The following is a 26996-nucleotide window of genomic DNA, read 5'->3' on the forward strand; positions in this document are numbered from 1 at the left end:
TATCTGTTGTTACCATAGACTCAAAGGGTCCACTTGCCTGTGTGCATCCGAGCCAAAAAAGACTGGAGCAGGCATTTGCAGCAAAGAAAGTAAAGGTTTAAGAAGTTGGTGCCAAACCCAGAGACACAAGTGAGCTCATGCTTTCAACAACCTGGCTTCCTGATGGCCCCTAGCAGTTAGGTTACACTCATGTAAGGGAAAAATCATGAATCATGGTTACAATGGGAGTTGGGGTCACGGGCTCTACTGATTGGTCGGGGCTAAGGCAGGGAGCAATTGATCATGGGCTTCAGGTCCTGGTGTCAGCCATAGCATTGTTCGGTCCAGTTCCCAGGGGTGTAGTCTGTGGGGCCGTTCTGCTTTCATGAATTCTGGAGCTGAAACATAACTAAGGCCAAGGTGTTATCTTTGTTTGACTAAAATTTTATTCTAGTTTGAGGTTTGGTTATTGTATCTTGGTCATGGATGATAGACCTGAAGCTTTACTCTGGAGTTTGACTCTGACCCAGATCTAATGTCCTAAGGGCTTAATGGTTAAAAGGAGCAGACATACAGTATATGTACAGATAGAAGCATCTGGGGGAAAGAATGCAAGTGAGTTATAGTTCTATCTTGCTAAACAAAGTTAGGTTGGGTGAAAGCAGAATGCATGCTAGAGAAATAAAGTTCATGTGCGGTTACACTGTCAAAAACAGACATTTTTGGGGGGCTGGATGGCTCAGTTGGTTAGAGTGCAAGCTCTCAACAAGGTTGCCAGTTCAATTCCCGCATGGGATGGTGGGCTGCACCCCCTGCAACTAAAGACTGAAAAACGGTGACTGGACTTGGGAGTTGAGCTGCGCCCTCCACAATTAGATTGAAGGACAACTACTTGGAGCTGATGGGCCCTGGAGAAACGCACTGTCCCCCAATATTCCCCAATAAAATTGAAAAAAAGAAAAAAACATTTTCCCCGCTAACATTTTTTTAAAGGGAAAAAAATGTTCACAAGTTAAAATGTAATCCCCTTAAGGCAGGGACTTCGTCTTATTTTCTGTTGTTTCTCTGGCACCTGTGCCTGGTACATTGGAGCTCAATAAATCTTTGTTGAATGGTCTCTTTCTCTCTTCTGTAAAGGAGAATTAAGTCAGAATGGTCTTTTTTACTAATTCTTGTTTTTATGAATACTATTTCATTAGCTTTCTCTTATATGACTGTCATAATTGGAGGTGGAAAAACATTTTTTGTCCTTTTAAGTTATGATTCAGTGTCTAACTGTTGAGACATAAACTCACTGATATTTATGACCTCGAAAAGGATGAAGGAGCAGTTAAAAGGAGGATACTCAGCAGATCAGTTAGACCACATGCCATAAATTTAAACAGTTGCTTTCTCATATTTAGGTTTTTATAAAAATTAAAATTGAGCAGTGAAGAAGTGTTGACAATTCCACAATTCACAGAGATGTTTTCATGTAAATATTAAAATACATACAATAAAAAATACAGAATGGTATAAGATGGAAAGTAAAAACCTTCCTTCCCATGCTCCAATCTTCCAGTGTCCCAACTATAAACACAAGTATCTTTAAAATACTGAAATTTAATAAATAGAATTTCTAGCAAGTCAGGGACTTTGTTTCTTCTCCACTGGTTTTACATAGTGTTGAGATACATTAAAATATTAAGCATCACTACACTTATAGAGAAGGATTGAAACTTAATTTTATAATAAAATATAGTTAACACTGGATTGCCAAAAGCCCATTTTCTTCACATTTAATATTCTTCCTCATTAATATTGCTCAAACACAGATACATCCTACCCCTATTGATCACCAAAATTTTACAGTCTTATCTTGCAAGTGTAGCATATATATAATTAAACAGTTGGTAAACATATAGAGATTGAGCACAAATAAGGCCCACAAGGTACTGCTGTGCAATGTATCTACCAACAGGTTGATCAGGCCAGTTGTTACATTTGACAGCAAGAAAAAAATCAACTGATTTCTGTTCATAGCTGTGATTAGACAAAGACTGGGTTCCTTTCTTTCAGCTTCAGAAACTACAGATTCTGAATGCTTTTTATTTGTAGCAGGCGACTGGATCAGTTTCCAAGAACATGGTACTACAGCCCCTTGAATTAGAAACTTGGCAAAACTCAAAATTATATCACCCAGTAATAAATTGCTAAGAAGGATCAGGCTAGAAGCAACTATCCAAATACAAAAGGCTAAATTGGCCATTCTTCGAGATACTACTTCTACATTTACCTGAACCACATAAAGAGATATAAAGAGGCTAACAGCTGTCAGAAGAATACAATATGCTACTTTTATCCAGTCTTCGATATGTGATCTTTTTTTAAGCACATATGATCCTGTCTGCACACCAGCCATGTGTATTGCCACATAACCCAAGGTAGAGAATATTCCTTCTCGGTTGGCATTTAATAAACCAATCCTTGTGCCACTGCCATCGGTGCCATACAAAATCAACCTTTTCAGTGGGGTAAAGTCAAGGGCTAGCTGGTATAAGACAGTAATGCTCACGGCCACAATCCAGGATTTATTTAGGGGGAAAAAAATCAAAAGCAGTGATGTTATCAATTTCACAACTACTAAGGTAAAAAAAAAGTTCCAGTGAACTCCATACTCAGTTAAATGTTCTTGATAGCCTATGGATTTTATAATGACTAATCGTCCTATTCCTAGGAAGACTAATGGCCAAACAGAGAATAATGACTTTGTAAGATAGTAAAATCTGGACCCTTCCATACATTTTCTCCTAATCTCTGGACAAACCATTGCAGCCCCAAAAACAAAGCCTCCTACTCCAAAATCCATTGCTCCTGTCCCATAGAGCTCGGTTTTGGCATATCTTCTGGGGAAAAGTGGGAAGTCCACAGCCAAAATGGCAACAGCAGTAAATGCGCTGTTAATTACACGGAAACAGGAGATGGCTGGAATGTGTTCTGATTCTACACTGGTTTTTAAGAATTTTTCAAGGATTTTTTGGACAGGCATTCTGGCAAAGCAAGTTCTCCTGCAGTATATTTGATAGAATAGCCCTGCCCCAAAGATAATTACAGCGAGGTGCTCAAGTAAGACAAATGAAGACAAAATGGTCAAAGTGGTCACCAGGGGAACTATTAGGAAAACAAAGTCAATAAAGAATCGAGATCTCCAGGTATGTGAAGAAAAACACAAGTGCTGTGAGAGAACAATCAGCAGCCCTCTGCACAGGATACAGAGCGCAGGTAAGCACAAGCCCTGGGTAATTTCCAGCACGCTGGTTCCATTGTGGTTACTGACAAAAGCTTCCTTCATCTGCTTTTGCGACATTTTTTCTTCTTCCTGTGATAACAAGAGCAAAGGAATAGATTTGTGGAAAGCAACATTCTTGTGGAATTAGTATATATATATATATATATATATATATATATATATATATACACACACACACACATATTAGTATGTGTGTATATATATATATATATATATATATATATATATATATATATATGTATGTATATACACACACACACATATATATATATCTGACTTGATGTTACTCTTATTCTTAGGTTTCAGAGCAGAACCTAGGACTTGTGATCCCCATTCCAAGGATTGTGGAAAGATGCCTAATACTAATACATAAGAATGTAACACTAATCGTATGAAATTATTGGTTAAAAAGCTTTAGCTATTTTCAGTATAAGGCAGACTCACAAAGAAAGTGCATTTGGGATATAAACCCTGAGAACGGAATCACAGTCAAACAGAATTTCCTATTAGAGAACACAGTATATGTTAAGATTATGTAATGAAAATTGAATACAGATAACTTAATGACTTAAGTCAAATCTAAGAGGGGGGGAGAGGGACAAGAACAGAAAAGTTATTTAAGTACATGTCGGATGAAGTACACATTGGAGCTGGAGGCCTCGATTTCTGTTCAGCCTCTCTGCATCTACTGCCTCTAGTACAAAATTTGGGTCTTCCAGTAATCTCCTGTACCCCAGGCTTCCCCTTACATTTACAGACAGCCAAATTTCATTGTTAGGTGTAGGTAGGCAGAAAGCATACCAACCATGGATGGGAGCGGGGTGGAGCGTATAGCACATACTGCTAGTGTTGTTTTAAAAGGATATAAAACGCCTCTCTGTCACATATCAATGTCTGAAAAGTGGCACACAGGAAAAACACATTTGTTGGCCAAACGAAAAACATATTGAACAGATGAATGCATACATGATGGCCTGTCTGGGCCCAGCAACAATACCTCACGATAACAAACCGATCAGAATCGGCTGGCCTTTAAATGAGTCCTTTCCCACGGCCGCGCCGGGTCCTTATACCTGCAGCGCTCCAGCCAGTCCCGGCGCCCGCTGGCAGAGGGCCGTACACGTTGGCTGGGCCGCCGGGTTCCCACCGCGGCCGCGGCACAGCGCGGGAGCAGCAGCTTCCGCCTCCCTAGTCGTGCTTCCGGCCGACACGGGGCGGCCTGCGCTTCCGGGCCGGCCGACTCTCCGCGCCCCTGGCCCAGGGTGGTGCTGGTTTCCCACGTCCCGCCGGCTCCCCACGCCTTCTCTATCATGGCTAGCCCGTCCCAAGTCCTCTCCCGTACTGGCCGCAGAACGGCCCGTCAGAGGAGCCCGGAGCAGAAAAAGCACGCGCCACGCGCCTCACCACGGCTCAGACCCCAGGGCGCGGCCTGTCATTGTGGTGGGGTCCGAGGGCCCGGCGCAACACTCAGCCACGGCGTCCCGAGAAAGACCCCATAGCCCAGAGAGGTTTCCGGAGGTCCAGGAAACCCTACCTGCCGTGCTTCTCCCGCCAGAACACCGGAGGACTCCCTTTCACCCCCATCTGATCCCAGGCTCACGAAACATTTTGTCCCGTGTCAAGCCCCCAACTCCGGATCCCGGCGTCCGCGGCGGGCCACGTGCGCCCCGCGCCGCCTGTGCGCGCCCCGCCCCCGGGGAGGAGCCGACCGGCTCCCGACCACTTAGCCAGAGCTGCAGCGGCCGGGTGTGAGCCCGCAGCTTGGGTTTTCTCTCCTTGGCTCGCTCGCGCCCCTCCTCTTCCCTCCCTGGGCTCTTCCCGCCGCCTCACCCAGTCTGTCCTCTTCTCCAGTCGGGCCGGGCGGGTCTGCACGCTGGGCATCTCAGGCCGTGAGACCGGTGAGTGCCACCCCCAGCCCCGGTCTGAAGCCCTTTGCGGCTCAGAAGGGGCAGGAGGGGCCGGTTTGCCCCCGGAGCGCTGAGGAAGAAAGGGGCATCTTCCCCTTCCCTTTCCAAAGCGCCTTTTCCCTTTCCTTTTTGACCCTCTCGTATTCCAGGAGGAGATAGCCCAGCTCCTGGTCCTTGCTCAGAACAAGGACCTTTCCTAGTCATCCTCCACCTCTCCACCTTGCTGGAGGCTCGTGGTGGGGGTCCCGGCTGGCAGATCCCAGCTGGCAGGTTGGGTCCCCGCTCCTGCTCCTCTCCTAGCCCTACCTAGGGACCGGGAAGGGGGCGGCTGGCCCCGGAGACGTCAGGGCAGCCGTGCCCTTGGCTGGGGTCACGTCCACCTTCCCGGGAAGGACACACTCTCCCTGTGCCAGGTGCTTCAGGGGCGGCATCCCAGCCCTTGGCCCGGCTGGCGCCTCGTCAGGACCGGGAGTCCCCGTTTCCCTCTGGGAACCTCGGGGCGGGGCCTGCTGGGCTCTCAGGACCCTTACCCGGCTCTTCTCTTCTGCCCTCCCACTGTCCACTGAGCCGAGAAAGAACCTGAGGCTGGGGAGGAGGAGGAGCTGGTGATCAGGTTGCTGCTTGTCTTGACTTGGTGTTTCATCTGTTCATTACCGTCTCCCTCCTGCCCACACTGGTCACACCCTTTCCAGAACTTCTTGGCTGGTAACCGCGAAGCCGACTGGAAGCAAGAGGTGGGAGGACTGGAGAAAACCGCTCTAATCTGACTTGACTCTGGCTGGGAGCTGACGTTGCATGTAATAACCAACATTTACAGAGCGCTCTCACAGGTACTAGCCCATTTGATCCTGAACTCTGCATTGTGAGGTCTGGATATTAGTATTCCGTTTTGCAAAAAAGAAAATAAAGTGAGCTCTGGTGATCTGCATCTGAGGGGATATGGGCTTTGGATCCTAACCCCATTTATCATGCTCCTGCTCTGGTCCTCTCTAAGATGAGCTTCCAGTTGAGGGAGTTTTGTTCTCCTTAAGTCTCCAGAGCCCTCTGCATGACTGTCCCTTGGACAGGATACAGTCAGTGTCCAGGGTGAATGTGTTCAACACTGTCCTATGCCCTTCTCTGCCTGAAATATCCATTGTCCGGTATCCCTAGAGGTGCCTCTCCCTGAGTTCTTTCAAAGGCTAGATGTATTCAGAGCCTCAAGAAAGTCTCCACCAGGATTAATCCATTACAGACACCTCATTCTCATCCCTCTTTGCTGGGACAGCGTGAGGCCTGGGAAATTCTGAGTCTGAGGGTCACTTAACAGTTTTTCAGAGATTGGCCTAGGTCCAGCCTCATAGCACCCCCTCTCTTCAGACAGATTCCCCTCCTCTGAAATCCTCACCTTCTTAAATTTGACAGTGGAGAGTTTTACCTGATTAGTGCTCCCCGAATATTGTTTGTTGTACTAATAATATTCTCCTCTGAGTGAATATTCAGATTTGTAGTTTGTGGGGTGCTTTCAATCCGTGACCTGATTGACCTTCACAGCCACTCCTTGTGAGTTAGATTATCTCCATTTTCCAGATGAGGAATGAAAGTGGGCCAGGAAGGTGATGTGACTTCCCAGTGAATGACTGAGCTGTGATGTCCCTCCCGCACGACAGCTTTCCTGGAACCTCGAGTTGACTCCAGCCTCCCTCCCCACCAACCACTGGCTATACTAAAATAGGACATTTCTGTCTAGTGGAGAGGAGAGAGCACGAGGCTTCTGTCTTCCAGTGTCTTCATCCTTTCTGTCACAGTGACCCAGAAGATTTGTAGCCCCACCAAAAACCCCACTATAAAACTAGCCCTGGAGGAGCCCAGGGAGCCTCCAGAACCTCTCGTAAAAGTTTCCCCTGTTCCCCAACTGGCAGGGGACAGGAAAGACTCTCCCTCTCTGCCCAGGCTTACTCTGCTTCTCATTTTGGTTCCTCCTGCTTGACGCCCTCACCTGTTTTGGCCCTTGTCTTCTCTGCCATGCCACAGGCTCTGGAGTGACTTGTCTCAGATTCCTCCAGAACTGAGCCCTTTGCTGGACCGATGCCCCAGCCTGTGCCCCCAAGACCAGGTGGATAGCACTCCTCGTGCCTGTGACCCAGAACCCTGGCTGACCACCCTGAAGCAGGATGCTCCAGCAGGTAAAACCTCACCCTTAGGTAACCCAGGTCCTAAAGCACCTGAGGCACCTTCCCTTCTTTCGCTTCTGAATGAAGTTTCACTGCCCTGACCTGGAACAAGGGGAAAGACCCCTTAAAGATCTTTCTTCTTTCTCTCTTCAGATAGTTATTCCAGTGCCTTTCACTTGTTGTCAGGACGTTCTTCCTGATACCTGATTTGATTCTCTCCTGTTGTGGTTTTTTTAGCTCTTTTCCCTGGGATGGGTAAGGGAATCCTGAGGACACTTTGGTGACCTCACAAGCCTGAACCACTGAGGAAGTCCTGAGAACTGTTCCTACCATCCTGAATTTTTAAGGCACAGTGGAAACCTGGGGCTTCCAAAAGGAGGTGTTCCTTGAAGCTGAGCCCTAAAAAATAAATAGGAATTAGCCAAATGAAGAAGGAAAATAAGCAGTCCAGAAAAAGAGGTCAGCTTCTGCAAAAACATGGGAGAAGATGACCTATGTAGAAGAATAGAAGGATTCCGATGAATGGATGATAGGGTGCTTGGGGGTTGCTATTGGGACATGAAACCTGCCCTTACTCCAGATCTTTGCCTCTCTGTAAAGGCTACTGGGGCCCCAGACCTGCAGGATTCCAAATCACCCCTCACTGTGCAGCCTTATCTCATACCCATGTCATCCTTCACACGCAGCCCTTGGTCCGGAGAGAATGCCAATAGATAATTGCTGAGCTTTTATTTACTAAGTGTTGCCAGGCACGGGGCTGAGGCAGATGTTTAAGATAATACCTATTCTCAAGGAGCGCATGGTCTAGTGGAGTCCTAGGCAGGTAAGTGCCTGAGATTCAGCAGGATGACTGAGTGTGAGGCCAGCCAACCTCAAGGGAACCATGGTGACACTGCAGCTTGACCTTCTTCCAGCCTTTTGGCTCATGAAACAGGCTTGAGGGCTAGAGAGAAGCAGGGAAGATAAATGTCTGCTTTGACTTTTTATTGTTCGTTTTTTACTTGTTGTTTCTTATTTAAAAAGCAGTAACGTTCATAACCATAGCATCTACTCTATGTGGAGCTCTTGCTATGTAGTAGGCATTTTACACATATAATTCTGTTTAGTCCTCGAGAGAGATGCAGTATTATACATACAATGCTATTATGTCACCATTTTGGATATGAGGTTCAGAGATGTTAAGTGACTTATTCAAGGTCACATTTATTACAAGCAATGTAGAAAACATAGATAAGCAAAAAGAACACTAAAATTACCCATAATTGTACTATGCAGAGATAACCAACATTTTAGAGAATATCCTAGATTTTTCTTATCTAAATACGTATTTTTAAAGGTATCATACTTTTTGTAACCTGTTTTATTCCATTGTAAGGATGCACTATAAGCTATCTATTGTTTGGAAATTTGGATTTTCAATTTTTTGTAAGTATAAATGGCTCTGTATACACTGAACATTCTTATGGCCTTTACATAGGACCATTTTCTAGAAGCAGAATTGCAGGCTTAAGGAACAAACATAGGTAGTTTTAAGGCCCTTGATATATATTGCCTAATTAAAACAGCTGCTTTGGGGCGGCTGGTTAGCTCAGTTGGTTAGAGCACGGTGCTCTTAACAACAAGATTGCCGGTTCAATCCCCACATGGGCGACTGCAAGCTGTGCCCTCCACAACTTGATTGAAACAGCTACTTGACTTGGAGCTGATAGGTCCTGAAAAACACACTTAAATAATTAAAATAAATAAATACATAAACAGATGTTTTTAAAAGAATAATAACTAACTTTTGGGGGCATATGCTGGGGGCCTTTTTAAAATGCTTTATGTGCTTATTAGTATCTTATGAGGTGCTACCACCATTTCCATTTTACAGATGAGGAAAATTGAGACCAAATGATTTAGAAGCTTACATAAGATTATACAACTAGTAAGTGGTGGAATCAGGATTCAAACCCAGGCAAACTAGCTTTCAAGTCCAGGCTCTTGACCATAATACTCAGCTGCCTCTCTGGTTGGATCAGAGTTGTTCATCAATTATGGCCGGGTTTGTAAGTGATTCCCTGACACCCCAAAGCAGAGGGATTTGTGTGGCTCCAGCTATGCTCTGACCTCAGCACTTATTCTAGAGGCCGAGAGCCTGCCTTTTGCATTATGGTGGGCTCAAGTTCAGAAAAAAGGCAACATCTTTGGAAAGAAACTTGTTACTGGGCCTCTCAGATGACACTTGCTCTATGGCTTGAGTTGTTTTAACTTGTAGGGTTCACTAGTCTCATTGGAAACCCACATGTTATATCACAGATCCCTTCCTCCAAAAGCAGATTTCAGCCAGGTTACTGTCTTCTACTCCCCACCCCAACTTCCCTACAGCCCCCAGGGAGACAACAGGAGAAATGTGGGGAGGAAACGTGGAAAGCGTTGGCATCCAGCACGGGCAAGGGAGAAGTTTCCCCTTGGTGCCATTCTTGACCTCATCTGACTTCTGAGCCAGGCTTCCTCTCAAGTAGACCCAGGGCAGAGGAAACTAACTGTAATTAGCCAGCCTAAATTTAGCCCCAAGAAGCAGGTGATGAAGGCATGGGACTACTTTTTCATCTCGAGTTGAATAGTTTCTTTCAAAAAAGGCCCAACTATGGTTCTTTTCCTTTGTGATAACTCTTATAGCAGCCCCCCACTCTGGGGCCCACTGCCCCTGCCAGGCCCAGTAAGACTAGCAGCTGGCCAGCCTGGAAGCTGAAACTCATAGCATAGAAGGGGATAGCATTTATTGATTTATTGAGTACATATTGTGTGCCGGTCATGGACTGTGCTTTGTATATGTCTTCCCAAAAGCCCTGTGAACTGGTTTTCTTTTCCTTTATTCACAAATAAACCGTGGCTCAGAGAGGTTAAGTACCTTACCCAGGCTCACAGGTCTAGTAAGTGGCAGAACTGAAATTTGAACCCACCCAGACTATGATACTGGAGGCCTGTTCTCTTTCTACTGTACAGGCCTCCACCCCTACACAGCTGCCAGCTGACTGAGTCCCAGCTTTCTGGCTCTGTTATTCCCTCCCAGGTGAATGGCCACAGTTCAAACCCTGATGCCCATGGCAGGAAACCCCTCAGAGAAGACCTGCAGGAGTTCCTAGGCCAGGAGGCCCCACTGCACTTGCTGGATGACCTCACCAAGGTGAATCCTGTGACGCTGGAGACAGGTATGCGCCTCTCTCTCTTCAAGAGTGCCGTCTCCAAGAGGGTGGAGTGCTGTGTGGGTATTCAGCACAGCTTCCCCTGGCCAGACCAAGGCAGGACTCCTGACCTGGAGCCAGGTGAGCTGCTCCAGCCCTGCCTGGCAGCTGCACCGGGGCTCCCCAGCACAGATTTTGCTCCAGATTTGGTGCTCATCTTAATTAGATCTTGTACCTATTCATCGGGGAGCTGCTGGGACGTAATGGCTCTTGGCTAATTGCAGGGGGAGCAATGTTAGGCGGATGTCTATGTGTGCTGTGTCTACATTTGTGCCAGAATTTGCTAAAGGCACCTCTGCCTCAGTCCTGAGGTGTTTGCAGGCCCGGTACATGGCAGACACATTCTACACCAACGCTGGCTGCACCCTGGTGGCTCTGAACCCCTTCAAGCCTGTCCCTCAGCTCTACTCGCCAGAGCTGATGAGAGAGTACCATGCTGCTCCGCAGCCCCAGGTAAGACTCAGCCACTTCCTGGGCCCCAGGGCTCTCCTGCCTTCCCCTAGGCCTCCTTGCAGCTTCCCTGTCTTTATCCATCTATTCGCCAGCCGTGCAGTCATTTAAAAGCTGGTGCCACAGTCGTGCCCACCAGGAGCTCAAGGAATTTTGAACAGATGACAGGGATGCAAAATGGGAGATAAATAAATCAGTAATTGTTTAACTGACTTTGGAACCTAAAATAGGGACAGAGGACAAAGTATTTTTTTTCCTTATTTGTGAATTTATTAATAGGAAAGGATTTAAAAGGTGTATTTGTGTATTTAAAAAAAACATTTTGTTGGAAAAGAATAAAATTACATGTAATAAGGATCGCCCAAGAAAATGGAGCTCATGTTCCTCTCTACTGAGAGAAATAAATTGGGGGGGGGGGGGCGGTGTGGGCAGGAAATAGACCGGTTGGTATTAAAGTACATGGTGTGTTCAGGGAGAGGCAAAATCAGACTTGCTGGTGGGAAGACGCCGTTGGGAGAAAGGCAGTACGAGGCCGATGAGGCCGGAAGAGAGAGCTGAGGCTGGTGGTGAAGGCTCAGGAGCACCACGGCAGGCAGAGAGCGTCTACAAAGCTTCTTCACCAGGCGTGGAGCTGGGACTGAACAGAGCCCACTGTGGGGATACTCTGGAAGTGGGGGTGTTGTGTTCTGGAAGATGAGACGGGACAGGGAGAGCAGCTGGAGGCCTTGTAACAGTCTAGGTGAGAGGTAACTGGAAGCATGAGCAGGTGGAAAGAGGGACAGCTCTGACAGCATCCAGAACTTCTCCCTTCAGGAAGCTGTGGGTAGGTGAGTGATCACTGCTGGGTGGGCAGTGCCAGGCTGGCTCGGCACTGTGCAGATGGCCTGGTGCTCCAGAAACTCACGCATGTTTTAATGTCCACGTGGAGACCATGTGAATGTTGTCCTGAGAGCCCGTATCCCACTGACTGTCTGCCTCCCCAAAGGCAGGAACCATGTCACGGTCCTCTCTGTTTCCCTAGTGCCTAGCTTCATGCCCAGCATATTGAGCACAACTAATATTTGGTGATGGAAAGAACAGTAGTGTTGGGATTGAAATCACATGGTTGCACTTTCTTGCTGAGTGGCCTTGGCAAGGTTATTTAACCCCTCTGAACCTCAGATGTCTTGTCTATAAAATAGGATTAGCTATCCAACTAATGCAGATACTTTTTAGGCAGTAACTTGAAAGAAAGTTCTTTGCAAACTGCAAAGTACAATAACGTAAAATAATAAAGAGCAGAATAAGACTATTCAGCTAAGATAAGATGGGAGGATAAAGTGTTCAAGGCCAGCACTGCTTCCAGACTGAGAGATCAGTGGGTAAAGGCACTGTGGGGGTCCCACAGTTGGCCCTAATCTTGTTACATCCAGGAAATTTTTCTAGAGGAAGCCTCCCGGCACTGCTATTGGCTGCCTTCCCCTCCCAGCCAGCATTGGACCAACCACTCCTTGAAGACAGGCATTCCCTCAGGTGACCTTTCACCCCTTGATGTTTCAGAAACTGAAGCCCCACATCTTCGGGGTGGGTGAACAGACCTACAGGAATGTCCAGAGCCTGGTCGAGCCAGTCAACCAGTCTATCGTTGTGAGTGGAGAGAGCGGTGCTGGAAAGGTAGGAGGGCCCCTTTCCCATCCTGTCAACTTCGTGACTGGCTGGCTGGGCAGAGAGGCAGGGCTGTCTTTCATCATGGAGTCATTTACTACCTGGTCATTCCCGGGCTGGCTCCAGTAGGGAGTCGGTGTGCAGTGGTGGGCAAGCTGGAAAGGAAGTCAAGAGACAGATTCCAGTCCAGGCTCTTCCACCAGCCCTCATGTAACTCTGGGTGAGATACTTTGCTCCCCAAACCTTCATTTTCTCATCAGAGGTCTCTCCCAGCACTGATTCCATTGGAAACAAAAGTCAGCTATTGGGGATTCCAGCCTAGTGGTTAAGAACAATCAGAAAGATACTCAGCTTCAGCAAACCTCAGCTCTTTAACCTGTAAAACAGCAAGGAGGGGAGAACCAACCCATTGGACTTCTATGAGAGTTCAATGAACCAGTGCACACGGGCTTGGCACACAGCAATACTACTCTAAAGGGAGCTGGGTTACTTGTGGGAAAGGGTTTATTAGAGTAACCCACCTGTCCCCTCTGTGTTGCCCATGCTGGCAAGGGTCGTGCTTTGGGCCAGAAGCTCCTGGTGTGGTCATGTGGCTCCCTGGGTGGCAGAACCACAGCAGGTGAGACCAAGTGTTGCACAAGGATGGATGAGATTTTGCAAAGCTGGTCAGAGGAGGCTACTGGCCCAGGTCTCACCACGTTTTTTCCAAGCCTCACCCAGCCACCCTGCCCTTTCCACAAAATTTTTACCTTCGCAAGGGAGTCTGTAGACCATTACCCCCCTCTGCCTACACTCACCTATGAGAGAATTGCTGAGCACTGAGTACCTGCCTGGTTCTAGGCCCTGGGCTAGTCACTGAGGAATGGCAGGGGGAGGAACAGAGATGAAAAATGCTACATCCAGCTTTCAGGGGACTCTGACTACACTGGGAAAGACAGACAAGGAACCAGATGAAGACAGTAAGCTGCAGAGATGAGGGCTTGGACGGGGTGAAGAGGGGAGCTTCGAGAGCTAGATCAAGGTGCAATGGCAGATGCCCAGCTCCTGGACGAAGCCCATTGTCTCCCACAGTTGCTCTGGGGAGCGGAGGCTAGACCTGCTCAAGACCCATGCAACCAGAACTCAGTAACCCATTATGAAGCAACCACTGTGGTTGTGAGCTGGGCCTGGTAGTATGTCTTTAAAATATGTTTTTAACAAATAACAGCATTGTTACATATATGAAAAATCGAGCAATACTACAAGGCTTACAAAGAAAAACAGCAATCCTGCCCCGTATCTCTCAACCCTGTTCCCTCTCTGGCTACTTTCACATCTTTTAGCAGTTTATTTGAATGTTTGCATTCTATTTCTAAATGACATGCTTATATTGTTAGTTTTTTATTTTTCAGTTTTGAACCTATGTGTGGGTCTCTTTAACTTGGAAACTCATGCTTTTGTTTGGGGAAATGGTTTTTTTTAATTATATCTAATAATTTAATAATTTACTCCGTTCTGTTTTCTCTTTCTGGAGCTCCTAGTAGGAAGTTTGATTAATTGTCTAATATTCTTAATTTTCTCAGCTATTCTGCCATCTCTTAGCAATTTGTTCTATCTTCTGGGAGATATTCTCTACCTTTCAATTCTTTTTTTTTTTTTTTCTTTTTTTTTGCCATTTTAAAAATACCTTTCAATTCTTTTGAATTTTTACTAACAATTTTAATTCTAAGAATTCTTTCTTATTCTCTATTATTTGTGCCCCCACTTCCCAGCATATTGTTCTTATTTCATAGATTCAATATATTCTCTTATCTTTGAGGATATTTCATGATTTTTACTTGTCTTCTGCTCCTCCTTGCATTACTCTGTTTCCTTCTCGTTCCTTTTCCTCCACTTGTGGTTATACTTGTCATGAATGTAAAAAAAATTGCATGCAAAAGAAGTTTATCAAATAGTTAATGATCCTTGAATTTCTGTTCATACTTAATAAGGCATTAAGCAACTATTTATGGACCAGAGGCCTCACTATAGGTAGCTTTCTAAATGTGTGGGACCATGAATGTTTATAATTTTTCTCTTGAGTTTGTCAGTGTCTCCATAAAAGACTTTTCCAATCTCTTTATCAGAGAGATAGAAAACTACAAAGAGTTAAATGAAAATGATAAAAATTTAAAACATGATAAACATTTCCTTCATGCTTATCAGTCTAGACATGCAGAAGAATATATCAGTGAACTTGACTGTAGGTCAGTAGAAATAATCCAAATTGAAAAACAAAGAAGTACATCCAAGAGCTGCATATGGTATCAAATGGTTTACCGTACGTGTAATTGCTGTCCTAGGAGAAAGAGACAATGCGAGTCAGAAGTACTATCTTACAAAATTAACAAATGACGGCAAGCACAGATCCTAGAATTTCAGGAAACACTAAACAGGATGAAAGGAAGAAAACACACGTAGACACATTATAGTCAAATTGCTGCAAACCAAACAGAAGGAAAAAAACCTTAAAGAAAGCCAGGAAAATACACATTACCTAAAGAGAAACAAAGATAACAATGACAATCGGCATCTTGTCAAAAACTGCAAGCCCAAAGATAATAGTGACATCTTTAAAATGCTGAAAGAAAATATCTATCTATTACCAGCAAAACTAACTTTCAAAAATGAAAGTGAAATAAAGACTTTTTCAGACACATAAAAGTTGATGGAATTTGTTACCAGCAGATCTCTACTATAAGAAATATTAAAGGAAGTTCTTTAGGCCAAAGGAATATGAAACCAGGTGAATATTTGGATTGATACAAAGGAATAAAAGAGCAGTGGAGATACAAAATCTTATTTTTTGTCTATTTAAAAGATAGTTCACTCTAAGACCAAAATAGTAAGTTTATTGTGGAGATACAATGGAATCATAAAAGTAATAAATTCAACAATAAGCAATGAAAGAAAAAAGTAACAAAGATCACATAGAACAAATCAAAAATAAGGTGGTAGATTAAACCCAACCATAGTAATTATTAGATTAAATGTAAATGGACTAAACACTCCAATTAAAAGGCAAAGAATGTCAGATTGGATTTTTTTAAATTATATGATATTTTTAAGAAACCCAATATAATCATAAAGACATAGATTCAAAGTAAAAGAATGGGAAAAGATATTCCATTCCAACACTAATCAAAGGAAAACTGAAGTAGTTATATTAATATAGAACAAAGTAGGTTTTAGAACAAGGAATGCTACTAAGGATAAGACAAGACATTTCATATTGATAAATTGGTGAATTCATCAAGAAGAGAAAATAATACTAAATGCGTATATACCTAATAATGGTTTCAAAATACATGAAGTAAAAACTGATAAAATTGAAAGGAGAAATAAATGATATCAAAATTACAGTTTGAGATTTGAGCATTCTTTTCATGGAGTATTTACCAGTATAGAGCATATTCCGAGCCACAAAACAAATCTCAATTTGAAAAGAATAAAATCATACAATCTATATTCTCTACCCCGAGCAGAATGGAACTAGAAATAAATAACAAAGGTACCTGGAAAATCCCAAATTCAATTCAACAATATCCTTCTAAATGTCCTATGGGGTCAAAGATGAAATCACAAGGGATAATTAGAAAATCATTTGAACTGAATGAAAATGGAAGCACAACATATCAAAATTTGTGCTTTAAAGAAAAGCAATGCCCAGAGGGAAATTTGAAGCATTAAATGTTTATATTAGAAAAGAATAAATAACTCAAATCAATGATCTGAGCTTCTACCTTAAGAAACTAGGGGCGGGAGAGAAGAATAAAGTAAACCCAAAATAAGCAGACGGAGGAAATAAAGTGAAAAATCAATAAAATAGAAGACAAAAAAAATAATAAAGAAAATAAATGAAATCAAAGACTATGTTTTGAAAAGATTGATAAAATCAATAACCCTCTAGTCAAATTTAAAGAAAAATATACAAATTACCAATGTTAGAAATAAAATAGACATCATAGTACCAGTCCGTAAAGATCCGAAAGATTGATAAAAAATTATTATGAACAACTTTATTCCAACAAATTCTACAATTTAGATGAAATGGAGAGATATTTTGAAATGCACAAACTACTGAAGCTCACACAAGAAAGAATATATAACTTGAATAGTCTGTATTTATGAAAAAAATTGAAGTCATAGCTTAAAAACTTTCCACAAAGAAAGCTCCAGGCCCAGTGGCTTCACTTGTGAATTCTTCCAAGTATTTAAGGAAGTAATGTTAATAATTCTACACAATTCTTTGAGAAAGTAGCAGAGAGAAACCATCTGCCACCTCATAGACCTAAAGAATTTACAATGTTTTAACGAAGATTGTGCCAGAAGCAAAGAAGGAAGACCCTGCCCCAGCCCCAAACCTGAAGCCAGAGCAAAGGCTTTGGAGGCAAAGAAAGCAGTGCTGAAAGGTGTCCACAGCCACAACATAAAAGCAGATCTGCACGTTGCCCACCTTCCGAAGGCCCAAGACACTGCGGCTCTGAAAGCCGCCCACATGCCCTCAGAGGGCGCCCCCAGGAGAAACGTGCTTGACCACTTTGCCATCATCACATTCCCCCTAACTACGGAGTCGGCCATGAAGAAGGTAGAAGACAACAATACACGTGTGTTCACTGTGGATGTCAAGGCCAACAAGCACCAGAGCAAACAGGCTGTGAAGAAGCTCCATGACATTGACGCGGCCAAGGTCAGCACCCTGGTCAGGCCTGATAGACAGAAGAAGGCGTATGTTCCACTGGCTCCTGACTATGATGCTTTGGCTGTTGCCAACAAAAGGGGATCATCTAGTCCAGCTGGCTAATTCTAAATATGAAAATTTTTCACTGTAAAAAAAGAAAAGAACTTACAAAAAAGTTGTAGTGATTTATAGAGAGTTTAGCAAGGTGAAAGATACAGTTAATATATTTTAAAAATCAACTGTATTTCTATGTCCTAGCAACAAATAATTGGAAATTAAAATGAAAATGTATCTCATTTCAGCTGTTTAAAAAAAATACAGTAAAAATTTTAGATTCCCTGGGTATAAATCAGAGACCTATAATTTACTAGGTATAAGATCTTCAATAAAACTTAAAATTTTCCTATGGCTCAGTTTCATCATTTTGAAAACAGGTATAATTGCCCCTGCACCTATAGGATTGGTAAGAAAATATACAGTCTCCTTAGCTCAGAGTAATCCACATTAGCTGTGAGCCCTCAGACACTGAGTAGCCTGCTCAGGTCACGTCTACTGTCCCTTCTCTGCCCCAGCCCCCCTTGTTTCTTAAATATATCCTCTGGAGCTAGGAGAAGCAGAGGTGAGCACCCGCATTTCACAGAGGGAGGAAATGCCTCACCCAAGGACACAGTTGAATTCAGCACTCATCCATTTGGTCAGCACCACGGAGAAGCATGGCGGAGAAGAGGGACTTGCTAGCGGACACTGTTCCCTCAGGCAGGCTCAGAAGTGGGAGGGAATTTGGACACAGCTCCCACAGGGCTGTTTCTGCCACAGACATGGACGTCCCGCTGCCTGATGAAGTTCTACGCTGTGGTGGCTGCCTCGCCCACATCCTGGGAGAGCCACAAGATTGCAGAGAGGATCGAGCAACGAATCTTGAACTCCAACCCTGTCATGGAAGCTTTCGGTGAGCTCGATGTCCTCTGCACAGTACCTCAGTCCCTTTCCTCTGGGATTTGTCACCTTTTAAGGGAAGGAGCAGTGAGACTCTGTCTTTGGGGGCTGGCAGATGAGAGTATTCTTCACTGCCTTGGACCCGCAACCTCCTCCCAGGTACCCTTAGCCTCTTTGCAGTAGCGGGACCATCACTCGGTCATCCCCTCCCTCTAGCCTGGGCAGATTTCACAGTGGTGCTGGAAGGGACCTAATCCAAATCCTGGCCTTCTGTACACTTTCCTGATGGCTCGGAGAAGAAAGGGACTTGGCTAGGGATGTACAACAATTAGTGTCCATGTTGAGACTCCAGATGTTGTGCCTTACTGCCTAACTCGGCAGTGACAGCTTGTTTTTGACCCTTCCCATTCATAGAAGGCAGTCCCTGACTGCCCAGGCTTGCTCATTTCAGTGTATTGCCAGGAAGTTCTAACTCGCCTGAATCACACTTTCGGAAGCCTGAGTGCCCTTTCCCTAGTCCTGTCCCCTGGGACATGGAAACTAACAAAGGGGCCTTTAGGTGACTTGAGGATAGACGGCCCCAGCAGACCTGCAGCCACCTTGCCCTCTGAGGACTGTGAACATAGGGGAGTGGTATAAACAGGTGTGATCTGTAGGGAACGCGTGCACCCTGAGGAATAACAACAGCAGTCGCTTTGGAAAGTTCATCCAGCTCCAGCTGAACAGGTAATCGCTGCTGCCTGCCACCCTGCTGATGGGAGGACAGGGAGTTTGCACATGGCTGAGGCGGTCTCCAGCCTGGGTGCCCCCTGTGGGCAGAGCCCTGTCCTGGCATGCCTGTAGTGGGATTCACCAGGACCAGTGACCCCTGAGGGTGACCTCTAGAGAACCATGGCTACTCCAGCCTTAGGGACTCTGCGGCAGTGTGCATTCCTCCTGGCTTCTACCCTTGCTTAGGGACTTCTAGTTAAACAGCCACCTCTCTGGGCCACACCCCTAACCTTGAAGCCAGGGCTTCTGCTTCTGCCTTGGGATGGGACAAAATGAGGTACAGAGGCCTCAGCCCTGCCCACCTGAGCTGGTTGCAGGGGAAAGACCAGACCACCCAAGGACCTAGACCTCATGACCCCCACTGGCTGAGTGAAAGAGCTTGCGGGGGGTGGGGAGGTGCAAGGTTGCAGTCTGGCACACAGTAAGTGCCTAATAAATGCCTATGGAGTGAATGGGCTCTGGCCTGCTTGTACCCAGGACCCAGCAGATGACTGGAGCTGCAGTCCAGACCTACCTCCTAGAGAAAACTCGAGTGGCCTACCAGGCCTCCAGTGAGAGGAACTTCCACATCTTCTACCAGGTCTGTGCCAGGTGGGGCCCACAGCTGCTCAGATGCTGGGCGGAGATGGGCAGTACCTCCAAACTCTCCTGCCCCAACCCATGCCTCATGCCTGCGTCTTCACCTGGCCTTCAGTGATGCTCCCACTTATTCCTGCAAACTTGGAGCCACACTGCCTCACCCTGGACCTTGGCTCCTGGGATGGTTTTGGCCTGGGCATGTGTTTTACGTCTTCTATCAGCCCAGAAGTTACTGAGGGCTCTCCTTCGGATGCCAACTGTCTCCTCCAACAGAATGAAGACTTCCCCAGAGCTGTGCTCCTTCCATCAGACTGGGGGGTCCCCCATGCATGGATAGTATGTCTCCCTGCTCTCAGATTGGGCCTGGGGGTACCCCAGACAGCAGTTGTGCTTTCCTCACCAGACCACCGGCCTCCTCAGTGGGGAGCTTTACATCAGGCTGGAGACACCCAGAGCTGTGCACCGCTGCTTTTGAGCTGCTTTTGACCTCGTGCCTGCCTGGTTACAGGAACCTGTCAGCCTGTGATGCCACTGCCATTTCTCACGCCTCATCCCAACGCCAGGCTTATGCAGGCCTGGGCTTCCCTTGCACCCCCAGTTCAGCCACCTGTCCCCCCCTCACAGATCTGCAAAGGAGCCAACGCAGATGAGAGGCTCCAGTGGCACCTCCCGGAGGGAGCCGCCTTCTCCTGGCTGCCCAACCCAGAGAGGACCTTGGAAGGTAGGGGGACCTTACCCAGCACCCTGGGCTACCCCAGCAGCACCCCCCACCCTCTGCCCAGGGCCTGCCTCCCTCACCCCTCACTGCCCCTGCTGACCTATGGTCCTAACACTGGGCAGTGACTTGCATTCCTTTTCAGAGGATTGTTTCGAGGTGACCAGAGAGGCCATGCTTCATTTGGGCATCAATGCCCCCACCCAGAACAACATCTTTAAGGTCAGGAGAAAAGCTGTGCACTTGTCTTAGGCAGAGGTGACAGGCAGCCCTTTTCGTAGGGCCCTTCTCTGAACTTGTAGGTCTTTTTCTGAGAACCTAAGACTGTGGGCCCCACTGTGCAGACTCCAAAGGGTCGGCCACCCCTCTCTGCTGCTGAGCCAGACCCGGGACGTCAGGGTGCCAGAGCAGGGAGCACAGAGTGCTGGCGTACAGAGCATAGAGCAGTGACTGACAGAGCTCAGAGGGCAAGGTGCCTCGTCAGCTAGTGCTGCACTCATCAGAACAGAGGAATAATGCTGCCACAAGTTGCAGCATTATCAAGCAAAATCAAGTTTACACCTCTTAGCTTACTTGGTTTTTCTCAATAGTCCTGTTTGGAGATTATTTCCATTTTACACTTGAGAAAACTAGAGGTAAAGTGACCTGCCCAAGGTCAGACCGCCTAAGTGATACAGATAGAGTTTGTACCATACAGCAATTCCGACCTCCCACCTTCTTTCCCCTCCTCTCAGGACACAGCTGACCCAGGTCATCTGGGCCCCTCGCAGCCCCAGTAGTGGCCTCCCTTCTCCCATCTGTCTTTGCTGACGGGGCTGACTACTCCCTGCCCCGTCACCTCCCCACCCGTAAATAGGGATAGGCTGGCAGCAGAGACAGGGAAGCCCCTGCAGGAAGATGGCAGTGCAGTGGAAAGTGACCTCCACCTCCAGCTGGAAGCTGCTCAGGCAGGGAGGGGATCATGGCCAGTATGGGCACCAGCAGGCAAGCGCTTGGCCAGACGGACGGCACAAGTGGGCAGCACTAGGCGTCTGGACAGGAGTGCGGCTTGGCGGTGACACAACCCTCTTCTCCAGCCACGCTGCCCATTGGGCACAGCAGGCTTCTTTCTACAGCCCCTGGGGGCCCCCACTGTACAGAGACCAAGGTCACAGAACCACCCCCAGGCTGGGCCATCAGAAGCCCAAGAATGCTGAGAAAGGGCCAAAGGGAACCCCAAGCCAAGCCCCACCAGTCATAGAAGTAAGCCTGCTCCACAAGTAACAGGAGCGGGGTCCCCCTGGGAGGCATCAGAAGTCAGACTGACTGGGTTCTCATTTAACCTCTCCTTTCTCATCTCTGTTGTGGGCGTCAGCACGGTACATGCCTCACTGATTTTGAAAAGAGCAAACAAAATGATGCATGTAACGTGTATAGAACCGTGTCTGGCCGAGTCTCATACTAAGTGGGCAGTAATTGGGAGCTGCTCTTATTTATCCCGATATGATTATATTCAGCGAGAGAGAGGCCCATCCCAGGCCAGGCTCCGGCCCGTGAGGGTGCCCACTTTGTGTGTCCTCCTTTCTCCCGCCCCCTTAGGTCCTAGCTGGACTGCTGCACCTCGGCAACATCCGGTTTGCTGACTCTGGGGACGAAGCCCAGCCCTGCCAACTGATGGACAATGCCAAGTGTGAGGGCGGGGGTGGGGTGGCTGCACCTGAGGTCACATACCCAGGGCGCAGGGCAGGCCCTGCCCAGAAAATAGCCAACATTGGTGGGATTGGATGGGATGCCAGAGGGTGAGATTTGGAATTGATGCCCTTGATTAACACATCAGCTGTAGGGCCCTGCCCTGGATAAGTTACTCCTCACCCCATCTCTGGTGAGCAGGCAGCATTGTCCCCATTTTACAGATGAACAAACAAGTCAGAGGATTTATAATTTGCCCCACACGTGGCAGTAAGGACTGGGACACAGAAGTCCTGGGTTCCAGTCCTGCCTCTGCCTTTGGCAAGTCACTTCGCCCACCAGAACCGAGGTTTCCTCTGTCCATTTGGGTGGGTCATGGTTCCGCTGCAATGACTTGCCAGCGCCTTGTGAAGTGGGCTATTTGGATGGAAGGTGATTTGTCCCTCCCAGGTTCTTTCAGGACATCGGCCTCGCTTCTGTGGCTCCCAGAAGACCCACTGCTGGAGACACTGCAGATCAGAACCATCAGGGCAGGCAGGCAGCAGCAGGTGTTCCGGAAGCCCTGCTCCCAAGCTGAGTGCGACACACGCAGAGACTGTCTGGCCAAACTGGTCTACGCACGGTGAGCAAACTGGGCCCTGCCCTCCTCCCAGGTCATCCTCCCAAATTCTGTGTCCCAGCCCACACTGCCCAGCCCACACTGCCACGAGTGGGACAAATTCTAAATCCTCTGACTTGTTTGTTGAACCAGACACCATCTTGCAATAATAGGCCCAGGCTGAGGGCTGCCAAATAAAGCAGACGGGTTTCTCTCCTTGCTCCCTTTTGAGGATAGCAGGGATTGGCTCCTGGGGTTTTCCCGAGCAAGGCCCTTGGCCTTAATTCCGGAGTACTCTGCTTAGGGAAGTTGCCACAGCCTGGCCTAGATTCAGCTCATTATTAAAGTACAGGAGCCTGCCTTGACCTTGGCAGTAAGTGAGGAAAGCCTGCCTAGTTCTCCGCAAGGCAGGCCCCAAAGGCAGTCTGGGGCCCTCACAGTTCCAGGTTCAGACCCATGGCTCTTTGTAGTCACCTGGGGAATGTGACAGATGGCAGAGCCAAAAGCTCAATCCAGAGTCTCGAGCAACACAGCGTGCTGCAGCAAGTGGGAACCCAGAACAGGGTGAAGGTGGGGGTCCTGGCCTTTTCCTGGCAGGTTATATGGGCATCTCCATCCCCTGGGTTCTGAGAACCTTGAGGGTACCCTGTAAGGGAGTCAAGGGGCCCAGAATCCTTTGAAATTATGGGACAGAACATGTGTGTATGTGTGTGTGCATGTGCTTATGGGAACTTGGGCATCTGGGGAGAGGGTCCCCTGAACTTCCCCCCGAGTCAGGAGCCTGAGGAGCACTGATGGGGGAATAAGATCCTCCGAGTTGAAAATGGCCCAGGGCAGCTGGGCTCAGACTGAACTCAGTTCAGCAGGAGAGTCACTTCCCACTGCCTCAAAGCTAATTTCAGCTCAGAATTTCCGGCCAAATATTTTTAAAGCCTTTGTATCGAGTGATTTCAAAGTGAGCAGATAAAGTGCAACGATCACAGAGTGAGCCTCTAATCATAGAACATTGCATACACAGTGAACATCAGGTCGTTACATCACCAGGTCATTCATCTTTAGTACCTCAAATGGGTATTGGAAGCCCCAGTTGTGAAAACAGAAATCATTTACTGAACTGAGAAAACTTGCGAAGCAATTACTTTAAGAAAAATTGTTAGGAAGTTGGAACCCCTTAATAGTGTCTCCATGTTGTACAGTTACTACCTCATCTTGAGGTGGGGATGGTTCCAGAGTGCAGGAAGCCATTGTTGGCCCCAGGTGACTCGGGACCCATTTGTGTGGGACTGAGTGGGGGGCGGGGCAGGGGGGCTGCGGGCCTCGAATGCTGGGCTCTGCAGGTCGAGTTTTGCAGTAGAGTCTAGTGAACTCAGTTCTTTACAAATCCCATCCAGGCCCGCCCAGCCCCTTCTAGTCAAGACATCAGCTGGCTGTCGGGGCCTATGACAGGCAGACCACTCCCTGTCTAGCCCCAGAGTCTAGCTGGCCCTGTGCTCAGTCCTGCTGGGCGGGACAGCTTTATGTGTACCTGAGAACATGCACGACCACAGCCTGCGTTTGTCGTAGGTGGGAAACCAGAGGCCTTGACTGGGCAGGACCTCCAGGGTGGGGAGCCCTGGCTGGAGGAGCCATGTTGCCGCCCCTCGGCTCAGCCTGATCCCCTCTCACTAGAGCCCACTCTTCCCCCACCCAACAGGCTCTTTGACTGGCTGGTATCGGTGATCAACAGCAGCATCTGCGCAGACCCCAACTCCTGGACCACTTTCATAGGTAGCAGGGGCTCTCCCTGCCGGCGGCACGCCTTCAGAAAAAGAACGGGGAGCCCTGGGTCCACTGGGTGACTCGGGGCAGCTCTTTTCCCTTCTCTGCTCCCCCATCTCCTCACTTGCCTGTCACCGTTCGGGCGAGGACATCTCTGTGCCCCCCAGTGCCCACATCTGACCCACCCGTAGCTCGCCTGGCAGACTGAGATGACGTCCCTTCTCTCCCCAGAGACCCAGCTCCAGTCTCAGGAGAGCAGTGGGATGGGTCAAAGAGCTAGATGAGGAGGGACGTGAGGGACGTGACAACATCGTTGGCACCTGGGTGGGACAGGCGGGTAGGGGAGGCCGTGAAGCTCACAGACACCAGTGAAGTTTGCCCACTGAATTCTAGACACCAACTGGGCTGGGGAGACCCAGGTCTTCCCAACTGGGACACAAAAATGTTCCCTGGGACCTGGTTCCCTCACAGGAGGGGCCGACAGGGGCCAGGGATTCAGAGTCATAGGGACCTGGTGCCCGGGGCCGCCCCTTGCACCTTCCTCGGCCTTTCTTCCTGCTCTGAGTTCTGAGGGGGTGTGAGGTAGAGATGGGCTCCCTGGGGTGAAGTGGGGTGCTCTGCCTGCTGTGGGCATCATGCTCACTCAGCCACATCCCAAGGCTGCCAAGGATGAGGCTTCTTCGCCCTGGGCCGCCCCGACCCCTTCCTGCTCCCTGCAGTGGCCCCATGGCTTCTCCCTCATCCTTGCAGGCCTGCTGGATGTGTATGGATTTGAGTCCTTTCCCGACAACAGCCTGGAACAGTTGTGCATCAACTACGCCAACGAGAAGCTGCAGCAGCACTTCGTGGCTCATTACCTCAGGGCGCAGCAGGTGAGGGTGTGGCGGGTGGGCCAGCTCCCCTGCGTCCTCTGTTCCTCCCTAGCCCCTCAGGACCTGACCAGGAGCTGTTAGTCCCTTCTCTGATGCTGTTCTGGAATCTGCTGTGGTGCAGGCAGGCCATGGGATGGCCCTTCTGGGCCTCAGACCATAGCTGCCTTCTCCTGCCCCCCTACCCCACTTTGCCCCCTAGGAGGAATACGCTGTTGAGGGCCTGGAGTGGTCATTTGTCAACTACCAGGACAACCAGACCTGTCTAGATCTCATCGAGGGGAGCCCCATCAGCATCTGCTCCCTTATAAATGAGGTGGGGAGGGTCCACCAGTGTGCTGAACACCAGAGTTGGGCTTTGTGCTTTTCTGGGGCCTTGAAGACTATCCTTTGCCTCTGTTACTCCATCTGCCAAATGGGTTTGCTAATCCCTATACTCCTTCCCTCTCAGGGTCACTGTCATGCCTGTGTGACAACTCTGCTGCCATGGGGGCCATGGGGTGGGGACCATGGTGAGCCACTCTCACTTTTGTGGGCGATTGCCCATCCCATCCCACACAGGAATGCCGCCTTAACCGGCCCAGCAGCGCAGCCCAGCTCCAGACACGCATTGAGAGTGCTCTGGCAGGCAGCCCCTGCCTGGGCCACAACAAGCTCAGCCGGGAACCCAGCTTCATTGTGGTGCATTACGCGGGGCCTGTGCAGTACCACACCGCAGGCCTGGTGGAGAAGAACAAGGTGAGGCAGGGCCGTGGCTCCTGGGGGCTCGCGGTACAGGAGACGCTGAGCCATTGCCGCCCGTACATGGGAGGTTCCTACTGTGCGTCCTCCCTCCTGAACATCCTCCCAGAATCCAGGGTCACCTCATGGGTCTCTGCTCATCAGGCATGACCTGCTCAGAAATGACCCATGTCACACTGGGTCTCCTGGTTTCTAAGTGTCCAGTGGACCCGCTTGTCTCTCAGACTTGGGCCCCACCCTCCCCTAAAAGCCCTCCATCTGGGGCCTGGATGAGGAGGCGGGCAAGCCTGTGGACAGCCCTGGGTAGCACTCCACCTGCCCTCACCTGCTGCCCCTTTCTTTTCCCATTAGGACCCTGTCCCCCCTGAGCTGACCAGGCTCCTGCAGCAATCCCAGGATCCTCTGCTCAAGGTGCTGTTTCCTGCTGACCCTGAAGAGACGTCCCAGGAGGAGCCCTCTGGCCAGAGCAGGGTCCCTGTGTTGACTGTGGTGTCCAAGTTCAAGGTGGGTTTGGTGGTGCTGACATGATGTGAGGTGCTTGGTTTATTCATCAATCTCAAATGCTTACCTGCCACCTCCCAGGATTGGTGCTGTTCACTGGGGAGCATTGATGGCGTTAAGTAGACGTGATCTGGGTCCACATGGAGTTGATAGTCCTGTGAGAGAGGCAGAGATAGGAAACAGACTGTCAGTGTAATTGCCACAACGGGAAGCCTAGAGGCCTTTGGGTGGCACAGTGGGGTCTGCCACCCACTGCTGATAACGGGATTGGGGAAGAGCAATAGATACATGAACTCTGACCTGGCCCAGTCCCACTTCTCCAGCTTCCTGCTTCAGCTCTGTCCTCGGCTAGAGCAGATTTGTCATGTCCTCCAGTACCTTGAGCTGTCTACTGTCTCAGCCCGTGTACATTCTGCTCCTCCCCACGGCCCCTTCAGCTCCACCCTCACTCCCTCTTCTTAGTTTAGTCCTTCAAAGCCTTCAAACCTCTGTGCTATCATCACCTCCTTGAG

The 26996-nt window shown here is 48.2% G+C and overlaps 2 protein-coding genes across 6 annotated transcripts in view; one reads left to right on the forward strand and one right to left on the reverse strand.

The window, feature by feature from the left end:
• Window positions 1–1351: 1351 nt before the first annotated feature.
• Window positions 1352–5832, reverse strand: PIGW (phosphatidylinositol glycan anchor biosynthesis class W). Of its 5 annotated transcripts, XM_074320937.2 has the most exons (3): window positions 4803–4919; window positions 4074–4162; window positions 1352–3337 (listed from the first exon to the last, which is right to left on the reverse strand). In XM_074320937.2, exons 2-3 carry the CDS (start codon window positions 4074–4076, stop codon window positions 1814–1816), a joined length of 1527 nt encoding a protein of 508 aa, XP_074177038.2. In that variant the 5' UTR covers window positions 4077–4162; window positions 4803–4919; the 3' UTR covers window positions 1352–1813. The 5 variants fall into 5 exon arrangements, with proteins under 5 accessions (XP_074177038.2, XP_074177040.2, XP_019588059.3 ...); XM_074320939.2 differs by lacking the exons at window positions 4074–4162; window positions 4803–4919 and adding an exon at window positions 5706–5832; XM_019732500.3 differs by lacking the exon at window positions 4074–4162 and having other exon boundaries at window positions 4803–4945.
• The window catches only part of MYO19 (myosin XIX), a 31796-nt gene continuing 9797 nt past the window's right edge, over window positions 4998–26996 (forward strand). The window contains exons 1-18 of the mRNA XM_074320932.2: window positions 4998–5166; window positions 5868–6005; window positions 7189–7340; window positions 10384–10522; window positions 10860–11008; window positions 12545–12658; window positions 18165–18297; window positions 18941–19010; window positions 19533–19635; window positions 20259–20355; window positions 20495–20571; window positions 21928–22018; window positions 22468–22639; window positions 24309–24382; window positions 25124–25245; window positions 25445–25558; window positions 25804–25980; window positions 26335–26487. Of these exons, the coding sequence (XP_074177033.1) occupies window positions 7329–7340; window positions 10384–10522; window positions 10860–11008; window positions 12545–12658; window positions 18165–18297; window positions 18941–19010; window positions 19533–19635; window positions 20259–20355; window positions 20495–20571; window positions 21928–22018; window positions 22468–22639; window positions 24309–24382; window positions 25124–25245; window positions 25445–25558; window positions 25804–25980; window positions 26335–26487 (1797 nt within the window). The 5' untranslated portion in view covers window positions 4998–5166; window positions 5868–6005; window positions 7189–7328. The remainder of the gene's footprint in view (window positions 5167–5867; window positions 6006–7188; window positions 7341–10383; window positions 10523–10859; window positions 11009–12544; window positions 12659–18164; window positions 18298–18940; window positions 19011–19532; window positions 19636–20258; window positions 20356–20494; window positions 20572–21927; window positions 22019–22467; window positions 22640–24308; window positions 24383–25123; window positions 25246–25444; window positions 25559–25803; window positions 25981–26334; window positions 26488–26996) is intronic.

This window comes from Rhinolophus sinicus, chromosome 12, assembly GCF_057876585.1.
Source record: "Rhinolophus sinicus isolate RSI-liver-muscle chromosome 12, RSI-T2T, whole genome shotgun sequence".
NCBI lineage: Eukaryota > Metazoa > Chordata > Mammalia > Chiroptera > Rhinolophidae > Rhinolophus > Rhinolophus sinicus.